General features: G+C 40.4%; 1 protein-coding gene across 3 annotated transcripts in view; it reads left to right on the forward strand.

The window, feature by feature from the left end:
- LOC125467530 (A disintegrin and metalloproteinase with thrombospondin motifs 3) overlaps window positions 1–25,270 on the forward strand; it is a 178,850-nt gene that overhangs the window by 45,951 nt on the left and 107,629 nt on the right. For all 3 annotated transcript variants that reach the window (XM_048563530.2, XM_048563528.2, XM_048563529.2), the window contains exon 4: window positions 19,191–19,387. In XM_048563530.2, coding sequence (XP_048419487.2) covers window positions 19,191–19,387 — 197 coding nt within the window. The remainder of the gene's footprint in view (window positions 1–19,190; window positions 19,388–25,270) is intronic.

Consider the following 25,270-nt stretch of genomic DNA (forward strand, 5'->3'; position numbering starts at 1 on the left):
CTGAACAACTGGAGGAGGCTGTTGAAAAAAATATGCAGGCTTTGTTCAGGAATACAATACAAAAGCAAGGAAATATGACAAAATTTCATAAAATGTCAATGACACCTCACCTGGAGTGTCATGTTTCACATTGCATGCAACACTGTTGAAAGAGTGTCAAAAGCATTCAAGACAGTATGGACAAATTTTTTTCGAATGATATGAGGAATGAGGGTCTTCAATTATGTGGTAAGACTGAAATAGCTGGGATTGTCCTCCTTGGAGCAAAGAAAACTCATTGAAGATTTGATGGAGGTATTCCAAATTGTTAATGGTTCAGACAAAGTAAGAAAGGAAGAGACTGTGTGTTTCCAGTGACAGGATTTATAAGCAAAAGTTAAAGACTGAAAAATCAGAGGCAAATCAGAATTTTTACCCAGTGAGTTATTGTGATTGGAATTCCCTGCCTGAAAAGTTGATGGGATTGGATTCAGACATCCCTTTCAAAGGGGATTTGAATAGGTACTGAAAAAAGTAAGGGTTTGAGAAAAAAAGGAGAGTGCAGGATTATTTGGATAGCTTCAGTGGACAGCTAGTGTATGCAAGATGGCTTGCTGTGTGATTCTGTCTTTGAAGTATGCCGAACATTTTGTACTTTCCGTCAAATAGATATGTAGTGGTTTGTTGCAAAAATAGTTGATATCTAAGGAGGATATCAGTTGCAGAATGTTGCTCCCAACTACTAAATCATACTACCAAAATAATACTTGTCACAGAGTTTACAATTTTTGCTTTAGAGAGCCCAAAATATTGTTCGATTTGTTGTTAGTCCTGCTATCCATTGTTGTTGATCATTGAGGGCTTGCATTGTGTTTATAGATCCTCCTACTCATCATAAAAATTGTAATAGTGGCACTGGAAAAGACGGCAATGGATAGAGTACCTGGGCAGTTTTCTTAAAAGAAACTCTTCTTGGGATCTGTGCTTTACTGTTAAAGCTAGCTCTGAATACCTAGCCCTAATTCCTCCTGAGAAGGTGGTGGTGAGCCATCTCCTTGAACAGCTGCAGCCTGGTGAGGTACACCCATCTGTTTAGGGAAGTTGCTCCCAGACTGTGTTAATGACTGACAGAGAAATGACAGCAATATATTGTTTTATTGATGTTAGCATTAGCTCTAATACAGTTCCAGTCTACTATCATAGTCTATAAGTATGTTATTTTAAGTGTTCTTTTTAAGAAAAAGATTTCTAAAGCGCATGATCAATGTGGGGACACTTCGAGACAGAATTAGAATATTTGGGAATTTGGTTCAAAGTAGAATTCAACTGGTGTATATTTCTTTCCTTTTCAATTTTAGTGCAGAAGTCATTCTGACTCAGAACTGACTGCCTTTAAGGAAGGTAAGTAGCAAAGTTAAACAGGCAGCTGTGTAATAGTGTCAGTTATTTATCAATTGCTTGAAATCCCTTGCCTGAAATAAGGCAGTGATAACTGTAGAAAAAAAGCTAAGCTAGAAAGTGACATCATAGCTTTGAGAGAGGAATTTTGTTTTAAAGGGCACGGACAGCAACGCACGGTCAACATGAAGGAGACTTGTTCTGAGTGAGACTGACTGAGTATGTTCGGAAATTGATTCAACTGGCAATTCATGGGTTTAAAAAAAAGCAATTGGTAGCAGGACTAATAACAATCGAATAGTATTTTGGGCTCTCAAGCAAAAATGTAAACTGTGACAAGTATTAATTTGGTAATACGATTTAGGAGTTGGCAGCAGCATCATTCTGCACCTTATCTCCATTTAGATATCAACTACTAGATCAGTATTTTTGCAACAAACCGTTACATTACCTATTTGAGTGAGTAAAAAGTATAAAATGTTTAGTACTTCAAAAACTTACAAGGTTTACTGCAAGAGGGAAAGTGTGCTGAGTGGGGAGTTCAGCGAGGGATGAGGAGATACTTTTGTTGTATTTTTTAAATAAGTTCATTGGTTGCTAAGAAACTGCAATTAGGAATGATCTTTTAAATTGCTATAAATTTAAAATGCTTTTTACTTTTTAATTAAGTAACTACATTTAATTGAGAAACACCAGGAATAAAGGAAAGTCAGGATCACTGTAATAACGTAAGTGATCCATGGCAGAGTGGCTGGGGGAAGTTGATACTGGCTCAGTACAGATTGAAGTAACAGAAAAGGTAATGAAATTTAATTCAGGGTCACATTGCACGTATGTGAGTAAAGAAAGTATAGTTAATGAGATTGGTAAGTTACTGGCACAGATTGCCAGATATTAAAAATAAGGTGTTGACAGAGACCTGGCTCAAGGAAGGTCAAGATTAGCTGTTAAGTATTCCTTATAAACAAAGTATTCTGAGAAGATAAAAATTGAAGGTCAGGATGAAGGTGGCAGTATTGGTCAAAGAGAATATTACAGTGCTGAATGAAGAGGCTGCCACTGAGGACACAATCGCTTGCCTAGAGCTAAGGAATGAAAAGTGTGCAGTTATATTGTTCAGTGTGGACTATGGACCATCAACTAGTGGGAGGAATTTAGAGGAACAAATCTACAAGCAAATTACTGAGATGCCAACATCCTAAAACATTAATTATCCAAATACAGACTGTATACCAGTTGCCTATACCAGGCAGCAAGGGGCAGGCATTCCTAGATTACATTCAGATGAATTTCCTGCAGCAGTATGTGTGGAGTCCATCAAGAACAGATGCATTATTGGACCTGGCCCTTAGATATGAGGTGGGCCAATTGGATCGCGTATCAGTGGAGAGGCATTTAGGAGAATATAATCATGTGTTAGAACATAGAACAGTACAGCACAGAACAGGCCCTTCAGCCCACAATTATGTGCCGACCATTGATCCTCATGTATACACCCTCAAATTTCTGTGACCATATGCATGCCCAGCAGTCTCTTAAATGACCCCAATGACCTTGCTTCCACAACTGCTGCTGGCAACGCATTCCATGCTCTCACAACTCTCTGCGTAAAGAACCTGCCTCTGACATCCCCTCTATACTTTCCACCAACCAGCTTAAAACTATGACCCCTCGTGCTAGCCATTTCTGCCCTGGGAAATAGTCTCTGGCTATCAACTCTATCTATGCCTCTCATTATCTTGTATACCTCAATTAGGTCCCCTCTCCTCCTCCTTTTCTCCAATGAAAAGAGACCGAGCTCAGTCAACCTCTCTTCATAAGATAAGCCCTCCAGTCCAGGCAGCATCCTGGTAAACCTCCTCTGAACCCTCTCCGAAGCATCCACATCTTTCCTATAATAGGGCGCCCAGAACTGGACGCAGTATTCCAAGTGCGGTCTAACCAAAGTTATATAGAGCTGCAACAAGATCTCACGACTCTTAAACTCAGTCCCCCTGTTAATGAAAGCCAAAACACCATATGCTTTCTTAACAACCCTGTCCACTTGGGTGGCCATTTTAAGGGATCTATGTATCTGCACACCAAGATCCCTCTGTTCCTCCACGCTGCCAAGAATCCTATCCTTAATCCTGTACTCAGCTTTCAAATTCGACCTTTCAAAATGCATCACCTCGCATTTATCCAGGTTGAACTCCATCTGCCACCTCTCAGCCCATCTCTGCATCCTGTCAATGTCCCGCTGCAGCCTACAACAGCCCTCTACACTGTCAACGACACCTCTGACCTTTGTGTCGTCTGCAAACTTGCTGACCCATCCTTCAATCCCCTTGTCCAAGTCATTAATAAAAATTACAAACAGTAGAGGCCCAAGGACAGAGCCCTGTGGAACTCCACTCACCACTGACTTCCAGGCAGAATATTTTCCTTCTACTACCACTCGCTGTCTTCTGTTGGCCAGCCAATTCTGTATCCAAGCAGCTAAGTTCCCCTGTATCCCATTCCTCCTGACCTTCTGAATGAGCCTACCATGGGGAACCTTATCAAATGCCTTACTGAAGTCCATATACACCACATCCACAGCTCGACCCTCATCAACTTTTCTAGTCACATCCTCAAAAAACTCGATAAGGTTTGTAAGGCATGACCTACCCCTCACAAAGCCATGTTGACTGTATTTGATCAAGCCATGCTCTTCCAGATGGTCATAAATCTTATCCCTCAGAATCCTTTCTAACACCTTGCAGACGACAGACGTGAGACTTACCGGTCTATAATTGCCGGGAATTTCCCTATTTCCTTTCTTGAAGAGAGGAATTACATTTGCCTCTCTCCAGTCCTCAGGTACGACTCCAGTGGAGAGCGAGGATGCAAAGATCTTCGCAAGTGGCGAAGCAATTGCATTTCTCGCTTCCCAAAGCAGCCGAGGACAAATCTGGTCCGGGCCTGGCGACTTGTCAATCTTAATGTTTGACAAAATTTTCAGCACATCAGCTTCCTCTATCTCTATCCATTCCAGCATGCACACCTGCTCTTCAAAGGTTTCATTCACTACAAACTTCGTTTCTTTCGTAAAGACAGAAGCAAAAAACTCATTTAGGGCTTCCCCTACCTCCTCAGGCTCCACACACAAGTTCCCTATGCTATCCCTGATCGGCCCTACTCTTTCTTTGATCATTCTCTTATTCCTCACGTAAGTGTAAAATGCCTTTGTGTTTTCCTGGATTCCTTCTGCCAAGCCTTTCTCGTGCCCCCTCCTGGCTCTCCTCAGACCATTTTTGAGCTCCTTCCTTGCCTGCATGTAATCCTCTCTAGCTGAACTTGACCCTAGCTTCCTCCACCTTATGTAAGCTACCTTCTTCCTTTTCACAAGAAGCTCCACCGCTCTCGTCATCCAAGGTTCCTTAATCTTACCCCTTCTTGCCTGTCTCAGAGGGACATATTTACTCATCACTCCCAACAACTGTTCCTTAAACAGTCTCCACATGTCTATAGTTCCCTTACCATGGAACAACTGCTCCCAGTCCATGCTTCCTAACTCATGTCTAATCGCATCATAGTTTCCTCTTCCCCAATTAAAGGAAGGTCGAATTTGAAAGCTGAGTACAGGATTAAGGATAGGATTCTTGGCAGCGTGGAGGAACAGAAGGATCTTGGTGTGCAGATACATAGATCCCTTAAAATGGCCACCCAAGTGGACAGGGTTGTTAAGAAAGCATATGGTGTTGTATTGCAAAATTTTAGAAAGTGGAGAATGACAATGGTCAATCAAAATAAGAAATAAATTGGAGAGCTGATTCAATGCTGATTCAGTGGATTGGCCATGGGTGCTGTACTGTTCTATGTTCTAATGCGGAAAGAATGGGGCTGAGCAGGGTACAGATAGTGACATGGCAGGAACATCCATAATTGAGCATGTGAAAAGAAAACTGTTCAGCTACAGTTTGGTGGAGATAGTTTCAACTGAGGCATTTAAAAGAGCATTGACTGCTTATTTAAATAAAAGCAACAAAAAGGTATGAGGAAAAAGAAGTAGGAGAATGGCACTAAGTGATCGTGCTTATTTGGAGAGCTGGTGCAGGTACGGGAGAAATGGCCTGCGTCTGCTTGTGACTCTTCTGCAAGTGAGATTCTGTGAAGTGGATACAGCAGAAAATAAAATGTTGGTGCAGTGATCTTGTGAAGAAATTGTGCTGAAGCTGCAAAGTCTTTCTAAGTATAATGAACCTGCACACAGTGTCAGGGATCCGGACTTGATTCCAGTGTCAATTGTCTGTGTGGAATTTACACCGGGTGCTCCGTTTTTCGCCCACAGTCCAGTCCTCCCACAGCCCAGACATGCAGGCTAGGTGGATTGGCCGTGCTAAATTATCCAGACTGTCCAGGAATGTGTAGGCTATGTGGATTAGCCACAGGAAATGCACAGTTACAGGGATAGGAAAGTGGGTGGGTCTGGGATAGTGTTGGTGTGGACTTAATGGACCAAGTGGCCTGCTTCCATACTGTGCCACCCGAAGGTTGCAGGAACAGCAACTTATATTCCGCCTGGGAACCCTGCAGCCATATGGTATCAATGTGGACTTCACCAGTTTCAAAATCTCCCCTTCCCCCACTGCATCCCTAAACCAGCCCAGTTCATCCCCTCCCCCCACTGCACCACACAACCAGCCCAGCTCTTCCCCCCCACCCACTGCATCCCAAAACCAGTCCAACCTGTCTCTGCCTCCCTAACCGGTTCTTCCTCTCACCCATCCCTTCCTCCCACCCCAAGCCGCACCCCCAGCTACCTACTAACCTCATCCCACCTCCTTGACCTGTCCGTCTTCCCTGGACTGACCTATCCCCTCCCTACCTCCCCACCTACACCCTCTCCACCTATCTTCTTTACTCTCCATCTTCGGTCCGCCTCCCCCTCTCTCCCTATTTATTCCAGTTCCCTCCCCCCATCCCCCTCTCTGATGAAGGGTCTAGGCCCGAAACGTCAGCTTTTGTGCTCCTGAGATGCTGCTTGGCCTGCTGTGTTCATCCAGCCCCACACTGTATAAAAGTGTTTGGGCAGAACTGAACAGATAGCAGCTGACAACTACGAAGTTATGAGCAGGAGTTTACACAGCCAGAGTACTGTAGATCAGTCAGAAAGTGCAGTGTTAGTAATTCTAATGTGCATCTTGTAATGACAACCACATTTGTTATTCCCCCAGCTATTTGTGATAGAAAGCTTTGCACTGTTTTACCAACAGGAGAGATGATTAAACACTATGAAAAAGCCATATGTTGTTTTCACATGTGTTAAAGTCCGACAGTAATGCAGTTCTTTGAATAATCAGCTTTATACCACATCATCTTTTTCATGTCAGTAGCAATACTTGAAGTGTGGAAAATACTAATAGTCAATGACATTATATCTAAGCTATGTAAACATGCATATCATTGAAAACTTAGTGGTTTCTGGCATATTGCTCTTTTTCCCTTGGACAGAACAACATTTTAATAAACTGACTAATTATTCTGTCAGATAACATTGACTTTGGTTAGGCAAGTTAAAATGTTACTTTGGCTAATAAGAGGGAGACTGTTGTACAACTTTATGCAACCTGAGCAGAGTGGCTTCCCTCAGGAGTACAAATTGGAAGCTCAGGCATGCACTGCTTGTAATTTTTCTTCCGTTACAGGCAAGGGAACTGGGGCATTTTCCACCCAAATCTCCTGAAAGATGAGTAATGCAAGCTTGTAGTTATTTTCCTTGCTTTCACAAGAATATAAGAAATAAAAGCAGAGTAAGGCATTTGGTTCTTCAAACCTGCTTTCCATCATTCAACAAGATCGTGCCTGATCTGCCCCAAACCTCAGCTTCTCTTTTGTACTGTTCTTCAAAAGCCTCATCTCCCTGATATTTCAAAATTCTGTCTGCCTCTTCTTCAAATACTTTGTGATCAGCCTTCACTGGGGTAGAGAATTCCAGATATTCACTATTCTCAGGGAGAATAAATTCCTTGTCTCAGTTCTAAATGAGTATCCCCATTTTCTGGAACTACGTCCTCTAGTTTGAGATTCCCCCACTAGTGGAAATATCTTCTCAATATCTACTATATCGAGCCTCTCAGAATCTTGCATGTTTCAATAAGGTCACCCTTTATTATTCTTAACTAGAATGAATAGAACCCTAGATAACAAGGTGTAGAGCTGGATGAACACAGCAGGCCAAGCAGCATCTTAGGAGCAGGAAAGCTGACGTTTCGGGCCTAAACCATTCACCTGAAACGTCAGCTTTCCTGCTCCTAAGATGCTGCTTGGCTTGCTGTGTTCATCCAACTCTACACCTTGTTATCTCGGATTCTCCAGCATCCGCAGTTCCGATTATCTCCGAATTAAGTTCTAATCTGTTTACCAGTTCTTGATCAATAACTTTATTACTGGAATCAGCTTTGAACTGCCTCTAGTGACTCAGGATATCTTTTCTTAAATAGTGACTAAAGCTATATGCAGTACCCGCTGTCCCAGCACCCGGTATAGTAACAGTTCCCAATTTTCAAAATTCCTGATTCCCTAGCAATAAAGCCTAGAATTCCATTTGCTATCTTAATTATTTCCTGCAGCCCTTATACTCGAACACCCAGATTCCCTCTATGCTGCACTTAGAATTTCTCTCCATTTATATAATAGTCTGCCTTTTGAATCTTGCAATTTTTCATGGCTTAACACTTGCCTACATTAAATTTCAATGTTAAGATTTAGTATTCTCAAACTATATAGTTGCCTTTGTAGATTCTTTATGTCATCCTTAGACCACCTGTTTGAGGAGGAACAGTTGAAAACTTGGATGGTTTGGGACATATTGCTATAGTGAAGTACCAAAGTCTCTGTTATTATTTCAATATTGACCAATACATTTAAGATCTAGAAGGATAATCACAAAGGAGGAAGTCCACCATTGTGGGTAGAATAGGACCCTTGCAGTGAGCCAAAAGATATTCTCACTGAAAAGACTCAACCGTTCTAAAGAATCACATTCCAGCCCAGTACTTGCGTGTGAGATCTTCACCTAAGTCCACGATCTGTTGTGCAGCAACTGTCTTACAAAGGCAGCATAGTGTGGTTTTCTAATCCAGCTGTTTTTCTTATGGACGTCTGCTGCTTTTCTCTATCTATGTACTTCAGTTTCTATCTTTTTAGATTTTCTATCATGCCAGAGTCTTGTCATGCAGAAGTCTCCAGTATCATCTGTGGCTGTGATGACTAATCAAGTCTGTCCATTAGAATGGAACATTAGAACATTTGTTTAAATTGTTTTAGCCACTAGATTACTCCACTGTTCCATAGGATGTTGCTTCTGTTAGCAAGAAGCCGCAAAGTATCCCCTTGGACTGGTATTACAGCAAATTTGTACAAAGTATAAACATAGTTATAACATAAACATATGTATTTACAAGTAGATGCATGCTAACCAGCTCTTGGCTGAAATTAAGATGTTGTATTCCTAATGTTAAGATATTTGCATTTGGCTAGTTTATAAATTATATTGGTAGCCTCTAATTCCATGAACTATATCTGAAGGTTCCTAACTGGCTCACCTTTTGAGCTATCATTTCAGTTATTCCTAAATGAGCATTAACTGTCTCAAAAGTGCTACTCATAGATAACTGTGCAAAATCTAGTTTTGTTTGAATGATTTTGCTTCTCTCAAGCATACGTAACCAAATGGACAGCTGCCAGATTCCCATATTTATTTCAAGTTAAGCCAAGTGCCTAGTTCAAACTGCAGCTGGTTTTTAACCTTTGCTGTTGTGACTCATTTAACAGATCACAGGAGAACGGAAGCTAAAAAGTATTTCCATTTATCATGACTTTTATGAATACATATGCACACAGTCTTTTTGGTCTTTTATTTGTTAAATGGCATTTAATCCAATGGACTCTTATTTCCTACCTCCTTTTAACAATAGCTATTTCTTGACTTTTTCCTGTCCTTTCATCATCACCATTGTTGGCAGTCCCTTGGTTGAGGAAGATTTGCAGGGTGGAACTGAAGTGTCTGTGTCGACTTGTGGAAAAGCCAGCAAGGTTAGGAGAAGCGGTGAGGGTATCAGATTAGCTTGTATAGGTAGTGCTGGATTGTTGGCTTGAGTAGCTACTGTCTCTCCCTTTCTCCTCTATCTTGCTTGCTATAATAGTGGTTGCTGTTTCTGATTGGCAGGCTTTCCAACATTTTCAAGATGAATTGTCGTTTGCTTTTGATTGGACATCTGCCTTCCTAGTGTTTATGTGAATAGATCAGACATTCATGGATGGTTTGAATCATATCAAAAATTTCCTTTTGCTTCCACATGAGGATGCTCTCTAGCATAGCTCTGAATACATCACTTGTTTTCAAAATCTTGAATCAGACATTCTGAAATGTTCTGCTCAGCTAAACTAATGTGAGATTGTAGTGATGTTAGGAGAACATTTCATTTTGTAGTTCATGTTTTAGGAACATAACACTTAGGGAATTAAAGTAGAAGTTAAGTGTAAGATAAATGGGGAGAAAAACAGACTTTAAGACATCAGTAAACAATCTTCAAGAGTTATCATTCAAAGTGTTTACTAAGGTCTATTAATACGTTTTGAGTTAGATGCGTGAAAACAACATCAATGGTTGAGCCCCGTGAATTCAGTGTAGGTGAGATGTATAGTTATCTTCAGGAATTTAAATTGTTTCTGTGGGTCTCGGATCAATGAAAGATCTTAAAGTAAGTTTCTGATTTTTAGGTCAGAACAAAGAATGTACAAGATAGAGACATGTTCATCACTCCATGAAGACTGTGCTGCCACACAATGCCTTTCTAAACTAAAAATGTTTTATCTCTATGTGGCCCACATCCCTCTATTCCCGGCCTATTCCCATAACTGCCAAGATGCATCTTAAATGTTATTTTATCTGCTTCTACTAGCTCCTCTGACAGCACATTCCAGGCACATTCTGTGTATTCAAACTTGCTCCTCATATCTCCTTTTTAAACATTCTACTTTTACCTTAAACCTTTAAGCCTATGTCCCCTGGTAATTGACGTTTCAATTCTGGGAAAAGGACACCAACTCCCCTTTCTATTCATCTGTCATAATTTTGTAAACATTTTTCAGGCCACACCTCAGCTTCTGACGTTTAAGTGAAAACCAATAAAGTTTGCCCAGTCTCTTCATAGCATCACATCAAGGTAAACCTTTTTCTGTTCCCTCTCCAAAGCCTCCATACTCTTCTGCTAGTGTGGCGAACAATACACTGAACTGAGCTGAACACAATATTCCAAATGTGACCTGACTACAGTTCTATACAGCTACAAGATGACTAGGCAATTTTATACTGTATTCCCTGACTGATTAAAGCAAGCATGCCATATGCTTTCGTGACCACTTTATCCATTTGTGTTGCCACTTTCAGAGAAGTGTGGACCTATTGCTGTAGAATAAGGTTACAGGGAATGTATCCTTTATATTGAGTTTATCCGTGTTTCCTTCTCTCAGAAACTGGGATTTATCGTCTTGGAAGACTGAGAAGAAAGTTGATTTTCTGCTGACAGCCAGAACACACAAGCTACGATGAACCAAGGATGTTCCTGTGTTGGAGTCACTAAAGGGAAATCGCGAGTCAGGTCCCTTCTCAGAGTGAAAGACATCCAAATTTGTGACTAATTGTCAGATCTGCCAAGTAAAGTTAGCGGCAGAGAATGACATGGAGAATTCTCCAAGAAAGCACTCTCTAGAAGTTTAAATGCCAGAGTGGGAAACTAGAGTCAAAATGAATTAGAGAAATGCGGTTTGGTTTGATCCTAGGTGATGTGACAAGGGTCTGAAGATTTTGGAAACGAGAGGATCTCTGGGGTGGAATTAAAAATAAGAAGGAATGTGGTTTGTTAGGTTTCCAGGGTTAAAGGTTAAGGATTTAACGTTAGTAGTACTTTCTTTAATTCTTGTACGCAAAAACTTTTAGTTTAAACTGCGAAACTTGTGACTTAGTTAATTTCAAGTAATTGGAGGTTTGAATTTCATTTTAAATGTTAATGATCTTGTGAGCGTTACTGTGGGTTCTAGATTTGGTTGACATACATGCTTCTCTTATCTTCGCACTTGAATTGCAAGACTTCTTTTCAAATCAGTGGTGATGTTCCAGTGCTTAAATATTACACCTAAATTGTCCAAAAAACTTCCTCATTGTTTTTTAATGAGGAAAGGCAGTGTCTGTATTGAATACAGGGAGATCTAACCTTTTAGGTACAAAACTGGCTCAAAGGTAGAAGACAGAGGGTTGTTTGTGGAGGGTTGTTTTGCTAGACACCAGTTTCCAGTTTGAAATGTGCCACTGAGATCAGTGCTATGCCCACTGTTTTTCAACATTTATATAAATGATTTGGATGTGACTTTAAGACATATGGTTCGTAAGTTTGCAGATGACACTAAAATTGGAGGTGTAGTGGATAGTGTAGAACGTTACCTCAGAGTACTGTGGCATCTTGATCAGATGGGCCAGTAGGCCGAGGAATAACAGATGGAGTTTAATTTGATAAATGTGAGGTGCTGCGTTTTGGAAAGGCAAATCAGGGCAGGACACTTATAATTAATGCTAAGGACCTGGGGACTGTTGCAAAACCAAGAGACCTGGGAGCGCAGGTTCATAGTTTGTTGAAAGTTCCAGGTAGACAGGATAATGAAGACAGTTGGCCTGCTTGCCTTATTTGGTCAGTGCATGGAGTATAAGAATTGGGAGGTTAGGTTGCATGTAGATAGGTAGTGACAAATCTGTATGGTATCAAACCCAAGATAACAAAGTGTGAAGCTGGATGAACACAGCAGGCCAAGCAGCATCTCAGGAGCACAGAAGCTGACGTTTTGGGCCTAGACCCTTCTTCAGAGAGGGGAATGGGGAGAGGGTTCTGGAATAAATAAGGAGAGAGGGGGAGGCGGACCGGAGATGGAGAGAAAAGAAGATAGGTGGAGAGGAAGAGATTACAAGAGAGTTGCAGTGGGAGAGAGATTCCCTGAGGTTGGTCCGGAGGGAGGATGGTAACTTCTTCAGGTTAGGCATCCCTGGAAGAGGCTTCGCAGTGAGGTTAAAATTGTGGTCAGAGATAATGGGAACTGCAGATGCTGGAGAATCCAAGATAACAAAGTGTGAAGCTGGATGAACACAGCAGGCCAAGCAGCATTTCAGGAGCACAAAAGCTGACGTTTCAGGCTCTCTTATCTCTGGTATCAAATCTCTAAGGTATGCTTGCCTTTATTGTTCAGTACATTGCGTATAGGGGGTTGGGTGGTTATCTTACAGCTGCACAGGACATGGGTTAGGCCATGTTTGGAATACTTAATGTAATTCTGGTATCCCAGCTGTAAGAAGGATGTTGTGAAGCTTGAAAGGGTTCAGAAAAGATTTATAAAAATGTTGCCAGAATTGGAGGGCCTATGCTATAGGGAGAGACTGAATAGGCTGGGGCTATTTTCCCTGGGATGTTGGAGACTGAGGGCTGACTTTATAGAAGTTTATAAAATCATGTGGGGCATGGATAGGGTGAATGTCCAAGGCCCTTTCCTCGAAATGGGTTTTCAGAACTAAAGTATAGGTTTATGGTGAGAGGGGAAAGATTTAAGAGACCTGAGGGGCAATTTTTTCATGAGGAGGGTGGTGCATGTATGGAACAAACTGCCAGAGGAAATGGTGAGGGCTGGTATACTTAACATTTAAAAGGTATTTGGATGGGTATATGAATAGGAAGGGTTCAGGTGAATGAGTCAAATCGGACAAATAGGACTGGATTAATTTAGGATATCTGGTCGGCCTGGAAGAGTTTGATTGAAGGGTATGTTTCTATGCTGTACATCTCTGACTCTATCGTAGAATTTTGAGCTTGTTACTTCACCTGATGTCTTGATTCTCAAATACCAGAATGTGTTACTTACCGTAGGCTGAACAGCACATTTGATTCAATAGTATATCTTCATCTATGTCAGCTTTTTGAGAGAAATAACTTAGTATATGGCAAGTTCCAACACTTAACCAGCAATTTTAGTTGAAGGTAATAAAATGTGAGGCTGGATGAACACAGCAGGCCAAGCAGCATCTCAGGAGCACAAAAGCTGACGTTTCGGGCCTAGACCCTTCATCGGACAGGGAACTGGAATAAATAGGGAGAGAGGGGGAGGCGGACCGAAGATGGGGAGTAAAGAAGATAGGTGGAGAGAGTATATGTGGGGAGGTAGGGAGGGGATAGGTCAGTCCAGGGAAGACGGACAGGTCAAGGAGGTGGGATGAGGTTAGTAGGTAGATGGGGGTGCGGCTTGGGGTGGGAGGAAGGGATGGGTGAGAGGAAGAACAGGTTAGGGAGGCAGAGACAGGTTGGACTGGTTTTGGGATGCAGTGGGTGGGGGGGAAGAGCTGGGCTGGTTGTGTGGTGCAGTGGGGGGAGGGGACGAACTGGGCTGGTTTAGGGATGCATGTGGGGAAGGGGAGATTTTGAAACTGGTGAAGTCCACATTGATACCATTAGGCTGCAGGGTTCCCAGGCGGAATATGAGTTGCTGTTCCTGCAACCTTCGGGTGGCATCATTGTGGCACTGCAGGAGGCCCATGATGGACATGTCATCTAAAGAATGGGAGGGGGAGTGGAAATGGTTTGCGACTGGGAGGTGCAGTTGTTTGTTGCGAACTGAGCGGAGGTGTTCTGCAAAGCGGTCTCCAAGCCTCCGCTTGGTTTCCCCAATGTAGAGGAAGCCACACCGGGTACAGTGGATGCAGTATACCACATTGGCAGATGTGCAGGTGAACCTCTGCTTAATGTGGAATGTCATCTTGGGGCCTGGGATAGGGGTGAGGGAGGAGGTGTGGGAACAAGTGTAGCATTTCCTACATTTTAGTTGAAGGTGTTGGATTTGGTACAATTGGTGTGATCTGGTAGAGGACCCTGCCTTCCTGATAAAGGCAAGGCTTGTGCTATCTTTGGTCTCAGTGGATGTGTAAATTCTTTGTTGAAGTTCTTCAATGTATCTGCCAGCTTGTACTCAATCAAGATACTGCACTTGTTACAGCAATTCTGTTTGTTTGGTTTTAACCTTCGGCTAGTTGAGGTTGAAACCTTTACCACCAGTAATATAGATTATCACTGCATCGGGGGCATCCTGATAACAAGGATATATAATAGCTAGCTGTAATTTCGGTGCATAGAACAGTGTTGGAGGAATGACACACCTTTGTTTCATGCCTATTTTGACAAGGAAAGCCTTATGGTGGAGTCATTGCATTGTGCTGTTATTTGCATATTATTGTGTGGGAGACAGATGATGTTTGTGAAGTTAGTCAAGCATCCTTATTTACTGTTATACCTTCCAAAGGGCATTCAATTCATTGAGTCAAAGGCTTTTGTCAGATTGAAAGGAAGTCGTTTACAAAGATATGTTTCATTGTCTGCACTTTTCCTGAAGTTGGTGTGCAGTTGTGCTTTACAGGATTTGAAAGGTTGAAAAATGCTTTTCTGGTCACTTGTGCAGTCGCCAGATTTAGAAACCTTTATGGCTGATGTGGTCTGCTATTTTCCTTCTTCAACCTTTGGCTAACACATCTTTTAGAGCCATCCAAGAAAGGATGTTACTTTGCAAATGAAGCAAGGGCTAACCCAAGATGGCCTGGTGTTTCTTGATTTGAATCAGCAGATGCCTGCAGACTTTCATTTTCAGCAATATAAAATAAGCCTACATTAGCTCTATCACTTTGCATTTTGCCAGGGTAAATGCATTATATTTTTGACGAACTGAGAAAATAAATCTCTGAATCAAATTACTAAATATTTGATTATGAGATTATCTTATTTAGTTGGATCTTAACAAATTTAACTTTTTTGGTCAGAAAGGGAGGGAATTGATAACCTTGTTGGGTTAACGCGTTGTCATAAGGAAAATGTTAGATTCTGACATTAAACATGTTATTAGCAGGGCACTTAAATAAGTTGAAGGTCATCAGGGAGACCCCTCATAGTTTAGAGTTTGACCAATCCATTAGAGCTCTTTGACAAGGTACATAAAGAGAGATCCAATGATAAACTGTATTTAGATTCCCGGAAAACATTTGATCAAGTGCTACGTGATAAGTTAGTGTGAAATAAAAGCTCATAGTGTAAGGGACAGCATATTTGCATGGATAAAGGCTTAAGTTGGCTTATGGAAAGCAGAGCAATGGTGAGAGGGAAAAGATTAGAGACGTAAGGGGTAACCTTTTTGTGAGATGGTGGTGTGTATGAAATGAGCTACCAGAGGAATTGCGGCTCAAACAATTACAACATCTAAAAGGCATTTGGATGGGTATGTGAATTGGAAAGGTTTAGAGGAATATGGGCCAAATGTTGGGAAGTGGAACTAGATTAATTTGGGATATCTGGTCGACATGGAAGAGTTGGACCGAAGTTGGACCAACAGTCTAAGTTGGCTTGTTGTAACAAGTGGTATGCCATAAAGATTGATGCTTACTCCTCAACTATTTGTATAATTTATCTAAATGAATTGGATGAAGGGCAAGAAGGTATATTAATCAAATTTGCTAATGAGACAAAGATAGGTCGAAAAATACAGGTAGCTCTGCTAGGACATGTGTTTGATTAGCGCAAATTAGCTGACTGCACTTGATGAATAGTGGACACTGGGGAACGCGCTCTGTCTGTGGTACAATATAGCGATTTCCTGTAACGTGAGGTCACACAAGCATGCAACTATTGTGTTATAGATAAACTACGTGTAAGTTGTGAAGAGGTATAATGAGGCTACAAATAGAGATGGATAGACTAAATGAGTGGGCAAAGCAGTGACAGATTGGGTACAATGTAGGAAAATATGCAATTGCCAATTTTGATAAAGAATGAGAAAAAGGATATTATTAAATTGGAGATTTCAGAACTGAGATGCAAGTGATCTGGATGTCCTTGTGCATAAATCACAAAGTATTAGTATGCAGGTGTACAGCAAGTTATGAGGAAAGCTCATTGAATGCTGTCATTACACTCAGAAGCAGGACGGTTATATTTAATTATTCAGGCACCAGTGAGACTACTGCTGGAGTGCTGTGTGCAGTATTAGACCTTTTATTTAAAGAAGGCTGTAAATGCATTGGAAGCAATTCGGAGAAGGTTTATTAGAATACTGCCTGGAGTGACTTGGTTGTCTTATGGGGAAAGGTTGAACGGGCTATGGTTGGTCTGCTGGAGATTTGAATAATGAGACAACTTGATTTAAACATGTAAGATAGTTGACAGGGTAGATATTTAGAGGTTGTTTCTCCTTAGGGGAGAACGTAGAACCGGGGTCACTGTTTCTTGGTCTTGAACATGAACAGATTACTCTTTGCAGTGACATTGCATAGTAATGCTGTAGGATGTAGGCTTCATAGATTAAGGTTTATACTGTTTACTGACTAATGTGCAAGTAACTTTAATTGTTTCTTAGAAAACTTTATTTTCTTAGAAAACCAGCTGAATCATAAGGCAATACTGCACTTGTTTATTTATATGATTCATGAAAGAAGTAATGTCCTGACTCCTTTCTTTACAATAAGCCCTTGTAACTTTGAGTGTTGTTTTTTGGTGCCACACTGCTTCAAATTGTCCAGCCTTGAAGAACCAGCACCTAAACAATTGCTTACTTCCAGTGAAGAGGGGCTGACTGCTTGCTTGCTTGCAGCCATGATGTCTAAAGTGAGTATTGAAACACTGTTTAAACAGTGCTCCTTCACTTTATTCATCTCAGCAACATGTATTAAGAAATATGCTGAATCTATACATTATCAATACTGTAATGGCATTGTGCAGTCTTTCTTTGGTTTTCTCAATTATTAATAAATTCTTTGCCCGGTCCGTTCAGTGCACTCAATATTATTGTCCCACAGGAACAGAGTAAAACTGTAATTATTATTCATTTATCTCACATTCTCAGAACTTGAGTTAATTTGTAGTTGGGTATTATAATGCGTGAATTATAGTTAGCGAACTCTGCATAATGTTATTGTTTAGGAGCAGGTTAAAAACTATGACTCTCAAGATGTATTCCACATAGACACACAACATGTCAATAGTTGCTGGAAGTTTTTCAATGCTTGGTTTCAGGATATGTTACAAATCAAGGTCCATTATCCAGAAGATGGAGAAGTTCACATGTGGAACTCCATTTTAGACAATTCTGGTATTAAGTAATCAGGTTTAAGCACAAGCTTTTTATTTTTTGGAACTATTTTTCTCCATTAGAATTATAAGTTACCATTTATTTACTGATATTTTTCTTTAGCACTGTGCCAATCTGCATGAGAATGAAAAATGATAGTTGAAAGATGAAATAATTTTATTTAACAGCTTTGTGGTATTGCTGAGTCTGTAATTGCAGTTTGGAGAAGAAATATCAGAAGCAAAGATTGTTTAGGAGACGTGCAAGCACTTTTGATTATTTAGGTATACTTAGTGTGTGGGTTGGGAGATCCAGTGAAAATAATGGTTTTTAAAAAATTCTAGTACTTCTACTATTAGAACAAAATTTTCTGAGACTAACACTGAATTATAAAATTGATATTGAACTCAAGTGCTGAGATGATGGATATTAAATGTGAAACTAACTAATTAGTCAAACTAACCCATTGTAAATTAGAAAATGCTGGAAATGTTCAGGGTGGACAGTATCTGTGGAGACAGCAACAGCTTATGTTTCAGGTTAATTTAGCTTTGTTACATAGCCAAGTTCATTTAAGGACTAAAACAGAAGTTTCTGGAAAGCTGAGAACTGGGGAAAGGTCACCGGATCCAAAACATTAATTCTGATATTTTTTTTCTGCCCTTCACGGATGCTGCCAGACCTGCTGAGCATTTTCAGCAACTTCTGTTCTTGTTCCGCATTTACAGCATCATCCGTTCTTTCGGTTTTCATTAAGGACTGTTTTGCACTGTTTGCTGGCACTTTCATGTCTTTTGTATGATTTTTGCATTTGTCACCTACTCTGTCTGGAGTTCTGTTTATTTCCTTTTATCCAGTTCCAAACGTTTTGAAAAAATATTCGTGCAGTTTGCTTGCTTCATGTATTTTTTAAATTTGTTCATGAGATATTGCTGATAGGCCAGCTGTACAGTTTTTATGATAGTTGACAGTGGTTACATAGTCACCATTAGACAAACTTTTTCAATTACAGTTTTTATTGAAATTGAATCTCACTATCTACCATGATTGGATCAAACCCATGTCCACAAAACGTGAGCTGACGTTCTGTGTTTCTAGTGTAGTGACGTTACCACTTCACCACTGCCTCCTGAGTCCTTGAAAAGGAGCAGACTATGCTTCTTGTAGTTAATTTTGCAATGCATCCAAGTACCAAGAACCTTTAATAATAATTTGTAATATTTTACTGTTCTGCTTAGTGTATCATTCACTGTGTGTTTGTTTATTTACACAGCTGGGAGTAGTTGCATGTAATGCAATATATCTCAGATTGCAACTGGTCATTGTTAAACAGTAGAATTCTAAGCAACATTCTTCAACCCAAGACTCAGATTCAGTTATACTGACTGTCCAAAAAAGTTCCTGGAAAGCTGGAATAATTTAATTAAATGTTACATGTTAGTGTAAAATGCCTGTTTCAAAAACTGTGACTTGAACATTAAGTTGTATTACATTAGTTGTTGTTACTGTTTGCAGATGTGTAAACTGACTGGGTAGTTTTTTGTACACGGTATGTTTTTGGCACTGCATGTGGACTGTTTTAATGACTTTTGTATATAAAGTAATTCATCATAAAAGCACTGATTTTTTTTTTAAACTTCATTCCTCCAAAGCCCCAAACTTTGCTGTTGGCGACCTTGCAAACTCTCTGGACATCATTGAAGGGAAGCTAAGTCATCCAACACGCAAAAGAAGACATGCCAAAAAAGATGATTACAGCATAGAAGTTCTCTTGGCTGTAGATGATTCGGTTGTTCGCTTCCATGGAAAAGAGCACGTGCAGAACTATGTTCTGACACTAATGAATATTGTAAGTAGTCCAATGTACTTTTCCATGTATTTCACTCTTGTTTTAATAGTAGCAATCTCATTTCATATCCTGTGTACATTATATAAATTATTTTGTTCATGATATTACTGCCATACATGCCTTGTAAAAAAATCATAAGGTTTTTATCTTTTCGCTGAATTCTCACTAGATTTGAAGTTATGCATATTTACGTACTTACCTGAACATTCTCTAACTTTTTGGAGAACTCTTTAAAAAAGTAAATAGATCAGTACTGCCAATAACAGCACAAACAGGGAACACGAGCGGGTTATTCGCACAGATATTCAACTCCAAAGTGTTTAATTACCATTTGAGATTTGATGTGAGGAGTCACCATTTATTAACAGTGTTCACTCAGTAGTATTTGTAAGTACATTTTGGATCGCATTGTGATTTTGGAGATTTTACATTCCAATTATATGGGTACATTCACTAACAACTTTTGAAATTTTCAACATTCAATAATAAATTAGGTAATCTGACAGGGAAAACACTGACTGATCACTTTCTTGATTTCAATTTATTGATATGCATGCATTTCCATATCCTAACCACTTGGTTTTTAGTTATGTTTCTATCTCTTCTTCCCATCATTTAAGTCTAAGATTTCTCACCAAGAAATGGTAGGTTTTTTCATTGTGGATGAATTGGCCCTCGTGTACGTTTCTCCACAGACACACCTGGCCTAACCCCATTATGCAACTGGAATACTTTTTTCTGCTCATTAGGATCAAGCTTACTTTGACTTTTATTGCTAAATTTATGATACTTGGAGATTTAGTTTAAGGAAGGGCCTTTTCCTGTAACTGACAGTCATAATTGATACCTTCCAGGCTATGACATTATTTAGGTTCCTTCAAACTTCTGAAACAAACTAAAGAAGAATGTAGAAAGTAATCGATAAATATTAGATCTTTTCCATTTCGGTCTATTACCAGGAAGTATGAGAAGAAAGTGCGTTGTCTTACCTTTCTCTTCCTCATTCATCCAAGTGCTTTTGGTTTTATTCTGCACCAACTCAAATAGCTCCAGCCGAAAGCTGATCATTGGGTGCAGAAATGTGTTTGCTCAAAATTGTATTTTGGTTGAATGCATGTTCTGTTTTTTTTTTGCCCTGTTGGTTTTGTCTAGACGCTCATTGAGAGCGTGATTCACATTAGTTAGCGTACATCTGTTATCACGGCAAGAAAGTTACAGAAGAGAGCTGTTTAAGAAGGCAGGGGAACAGGATTGCAAAAGATTACTGCATAATTAGGCATGTTCTGACTCGGGGACAATGTTGGGACCCAGTCTGATTTTTATCTAACAATGAAATGTGATTTTAACTGGAAGGCCAGCATTTATTTTTGCGAATCCCAAATTGCCATTGAAGAAAAGCTCCTTCTTGGCACAACTGAAATCTATATGAGGAAGACATTCCTGCCACTAGGCAGGGAATTTCAGGAGAATAACTGCTTGAGATGTTTGATGGGATGTCAATCAGTTGGCTGTTTTGTTATGGACAATGTTAAGTATCTTAAGTGTTCTTAGAATTGCACTCATTCAGGCAAATAGAAAGTATTCCATCACACACCTGACTAGTGTCTGGTACATAATAGGCTTTAAGGAATCAGAAACAAAATCACTTGCCATGGAGTTTCAGCCTTCAAGCTGTGTGAGTAAATTAAATATTTACATGACTGATACAGTTAAATTTCTGATCAGAGGCCTCTAGAATATTGATGGTGGGGATTTAATGATCATCATGCCATTTTTTTTGTTATGCATTCATCCCTGAGATGTGGATTTTACAAGCTTTGCCAGCATTTATTGCCCATTTCTAATAGCCCTTGAGAAGGAGTTGGTGAGCTGTCTCCTTGAACTGCTGCAGTCCATTTAGTGTCAGTAGACCCCACAACGCAAGAGGAGATTTCAGGTATACTGAAGAAATAACAACAATATATTTCTAAGTCAAGATAGTGAGTGGCTTGGAGGTGGTGACGTTCCATGTGTCTACTGACCTTGTCCTTCTAGATGACAATGGTCATGGGTTTGGGAGATGCTATCTAAGGAGCCATGGTGAATTTCTGCAGTGCCTCTTGTAGATATTACAAGCGAGCTTCTTTTGTCCTGGATCGTGTCAAGCTTTTTGTGTTGGAGCTGCAAGTGCAGAGCTTTCTATCACTCCTGACTTATGCCAAGGTCTTTTTACATTTTGCATCAAAACGCACTGGGGAGCAAAGGCTTGGTAGTTAATTTCACAGACAATACAGTGATAGTCTTCTTCACAACATATCTTTCTATGAAGATGTAGATATATAGAAGTTGAAAGAGTGGATAAGAATCTGATAGAGTGTAATAACGGAAGACGTAAAGTTGTTTAGAGATAGTAGGAACTGCTGATGCTGGAGTCTGAGATTAACAAGCTGTGGATCTGAAGGAACACAGGCCAGGCAGTATCAGAGGAGCGGGAAAGCTGATGTTTCAGGTTGGGACTCTTCAGAAATGGGGATGGGGAAGGAGGCTCTGAAATAGAGGGGGGAGGCTCGTGATTGCAGGTGGATAGTGGAGTGGATAGATGGGAGAGAAGACAGATGTGTCAAGGAGGTGGGGGTGGTGGCGGTGCTGGTTTTTGGATGAGGTCAGGGGTGGGGAGATTTTGAAGGTAGTAAAGCCCAGATGAGACCATTGGGTAATAGGCTTCCAAAGTGGAATACCTCATACCACCTTGGAAGCCTATGACCCAATGGTCTCAATGTGGACTTTACTAGGTTCAAAATCTCCCCACCCAAGACCAGCAACACTCCCCCCCCCCCCCCCCCCCCCAAATCCCTGGCCTCTTTGACCTCTCCATCTTCTCTCCCACCTATCTGGTCCACTATCCACCTGCTATCACTGCCCTCCCCTGTCTATTTATTTCAGGGCCCCTTTCGCCTCCCCCATCTCTGAAGAAGGGTCCCGCCCCGAAACGTCAGCTTTGTTGCTCCTCTGCTGCCTGGCCTGCTGTGTTCCTCTAGCTCAACACCTTGTTATGTAAAGTTGTTTACTTTGGCAGGGAGAATAAAGTGCTACCACCACTACAATGGAGAAAAGCTGCAGTATTCCAACGTGCAAAGAATTTAGGTATTCTGGTGCATATGGAGCATGTAATCAAGAAGGCTAATCAGATGCTAGCCACCTTCAGAAAAGGAATTGAAAAGAAAGGATATTGTGTTTCTTATACAGGGCATTAATGAGACTATAAAATTTGTGTTCTGTGCAGTTTTGATTTCCTTACTTAAGGAAAGATGTAAAAGCATCAGAGGCAGTTCAGAGGTTTGCTAGATGGATATCTAAAATCAGTGGGTTATCTTGTGTGAACAGGTTAGATGGTCTTGGGGCTTGGCTTATTTCCACTGGAGGACAGAAGACCGTGGGGTGACTTGATGGAAATGTATGACATCCTGAGTGCTCTTGACCAGGTAGATGCGGAAAAAATGTTCAGTCAATCCAAAACTAGGGGTCACTTAAAATTTGCTGATGCCTTTTCAAGTCCAATGAGTGGGATCTGCTTCACTTGGAATGTTGCTGGACTTAAAAATATGCCTCAGTACGCAAAGATCAGGGCATTTGAATATTCTTAAAACAGACCTTGATAGATTCTTGTTAGACAGAAGGATTAATGGCTGTTTGAAGTAGATGCGAATGTGGAGTTGGAAACACAAACAGATCACAGCCATAATTTTATTGAACAATGGAGTAGGCCTGAGGTGCCAAATGGCCTATATCTGCTCCTATTTTGCATGTTTGTACAATAAAGGTATAATGATGTTCAAAAAAGGGTTTGAGACATGAAGCTGGAAATTGGTTATCCAGCAGCACATTGCTCACCGATCTGCAGATCTAAAGTACACGTGTTCTTAAAGGTGGTATTTAAATCAGTCAGATTTTGAAGTGGAAACTATTTTTTAGATTTCCAGAAAATGCTTGATGCTTATGTTAGGCCTGCACAGAAAGTTGAAATCAATTCAATTAATGCTGACTTTGCTAACTTATGACTTCTACGGCAAGAAAAATTGAAGATAATAATATGGAAAAAGCTCTGGAAGAGATCAGTTCTGGGTTAGGCAGAGCAAGGTGGGTACATTCTTGCTATTTTGACCTAGTTTGACAAAGTTTTGACTTGCAGTAGGCAACACTACTATGTTTTCCATTGAAATAACACAGGGTTGGGAGAGCTGAAATGGCACAGTGAGGCCTGGAGCAGCCCACAACTGGGAGGATGTAAACTGAAGTGGCAGAAGTGATCATAATAATGATGAATGGTGGTCCAAATTTTAGTGTCACAAGACATCTATTTGATCTTGCGTGTTTGGGTTTTAACTTTTTTGGTGCAAGTTGCTGAAAATACAATCTTTAAAGTGCAGGAAGGGAATTGGGGTATCTGGGATGAGTAAACATAATGACTGTACAACTGAAGCAATTAGATGAAGGATTGAGGAATAACAAAAAGGGAAGTGTAAATTGGAATGCCACATCAGGCATAGGAGGAGAAATAAAGAACAGGAAAGAATGATCCATGACACCAATTAACACCACAAGGCATGAAACCTTACTTGTAACAGTTAATCTTCAGTGCCACTGGCAGTAGTAATGATGTGAAGACTAATTGAACTTAGTGTTGAGACTTGTCTTCCTGCAATGGGTTCAGTTCATATGTACTATCCAAATCTCGCAACTTCCAGCCATTCAGTGCAATTCGAAGCTGGTAGCAGAGCAACACCGTATGGAGAGCTGGGCTTTTATTTGCATTTCTGTCTGTTCTCATGACTTGACAAACTTGCTCTTTCTTTTGTGCAGCTGAATGATTTAAGCCTGCAGCCCCTTTTTATTTTGTGTGGAAATGCATGTGCAGTGATTTAAAGAAGCTGACTTGTGCGCAATTTCCACAGCAGCTTTCAAGTTGCTGCAGAGCTTAGCAATATTTGTGGACCGTGCTTCTCGGTTTATGTCACAAGGCGGGGAGAGGATATAGTGTTTTAGCCATTAAAACATATTTGAATGCCTTAGATCTCCCTAAAGGAAATATTAGCCCCACACTGTTTCCTTCTCCAGTACTACTGCGTCACTTGCTGGAGATGTTGATCATATTTGTGTTTGGTTCTCCACCCTCTTGATTTTATGATCTTTCTATTGCTTTAGCTAACTTTGAATGAATTTATATCTGACTGAACCCTTGATCGGCTTAATTAAGAGCTTCATTTATGAAGTGTTTGGGGAAAATCATTTCTGCAAATGAAAATCTCTGGAAAATGGCAGATTTCATTCATTTGTATAGATGGGAAGCGCGTGGTATGTCTCTTCCTTTTGTTAGTAATTATCTATGAGAAAGAGAAGGTTCACAGTGATAAGAAGTAAACTTAGTTTAGCTCTTATTAGTTTTTTGATCAAGAAGTTGAATTTAAAGGGATTGGTTTGTGAAGATTTGATTTTTGAGAGAGGAATTCTATCAGCTGTACAGAACAGGCAGACAGTGATCTGATGATTTAAGAATGGATTTGCATTACATCATCTAATCCTGTTGCAGCCTTTTTGGCTAAATAAGTATTTGATAAAAGAAATCTGCATGCAGCTGTTGAGTGAGCACAGTGATGTACTGCAGGTTAATAAAACTGTTCAGATGGACCCTTGAGCTAATTCAGCAGTAACTGCTTTCAAGCTGTCGCACCAGGTCCCACCAGTTCCTGACACCTTAATCAGATTATTGCAGAAATCCTTCACGTCAGATTTTGTAGTAAGCTTGTTTCAATCTGTAACAGTTACGATTTGGCCCCAAAGATGGCCTGATTACCATACCACATTAATTACTACCCAGGGAGGTAGAAATTGCTGCAAAGGTTTAAT

The sequence above is a fragment of the Stegostoma tigrinum genome, chromosome 37, assembly GCF_030684315.1.
Source record: "Stegostoma tigrinum isolate sSteTig4 chromosome 37, sSteTig4.hap1, whole genome shotgun sequence".
NCBI lineage: Eukaryota > Metazoa > Chordata > Chondrichthyes > Orectolobiformes > Stegostomatidae > Stegostoma > Stegostoma tigrinum.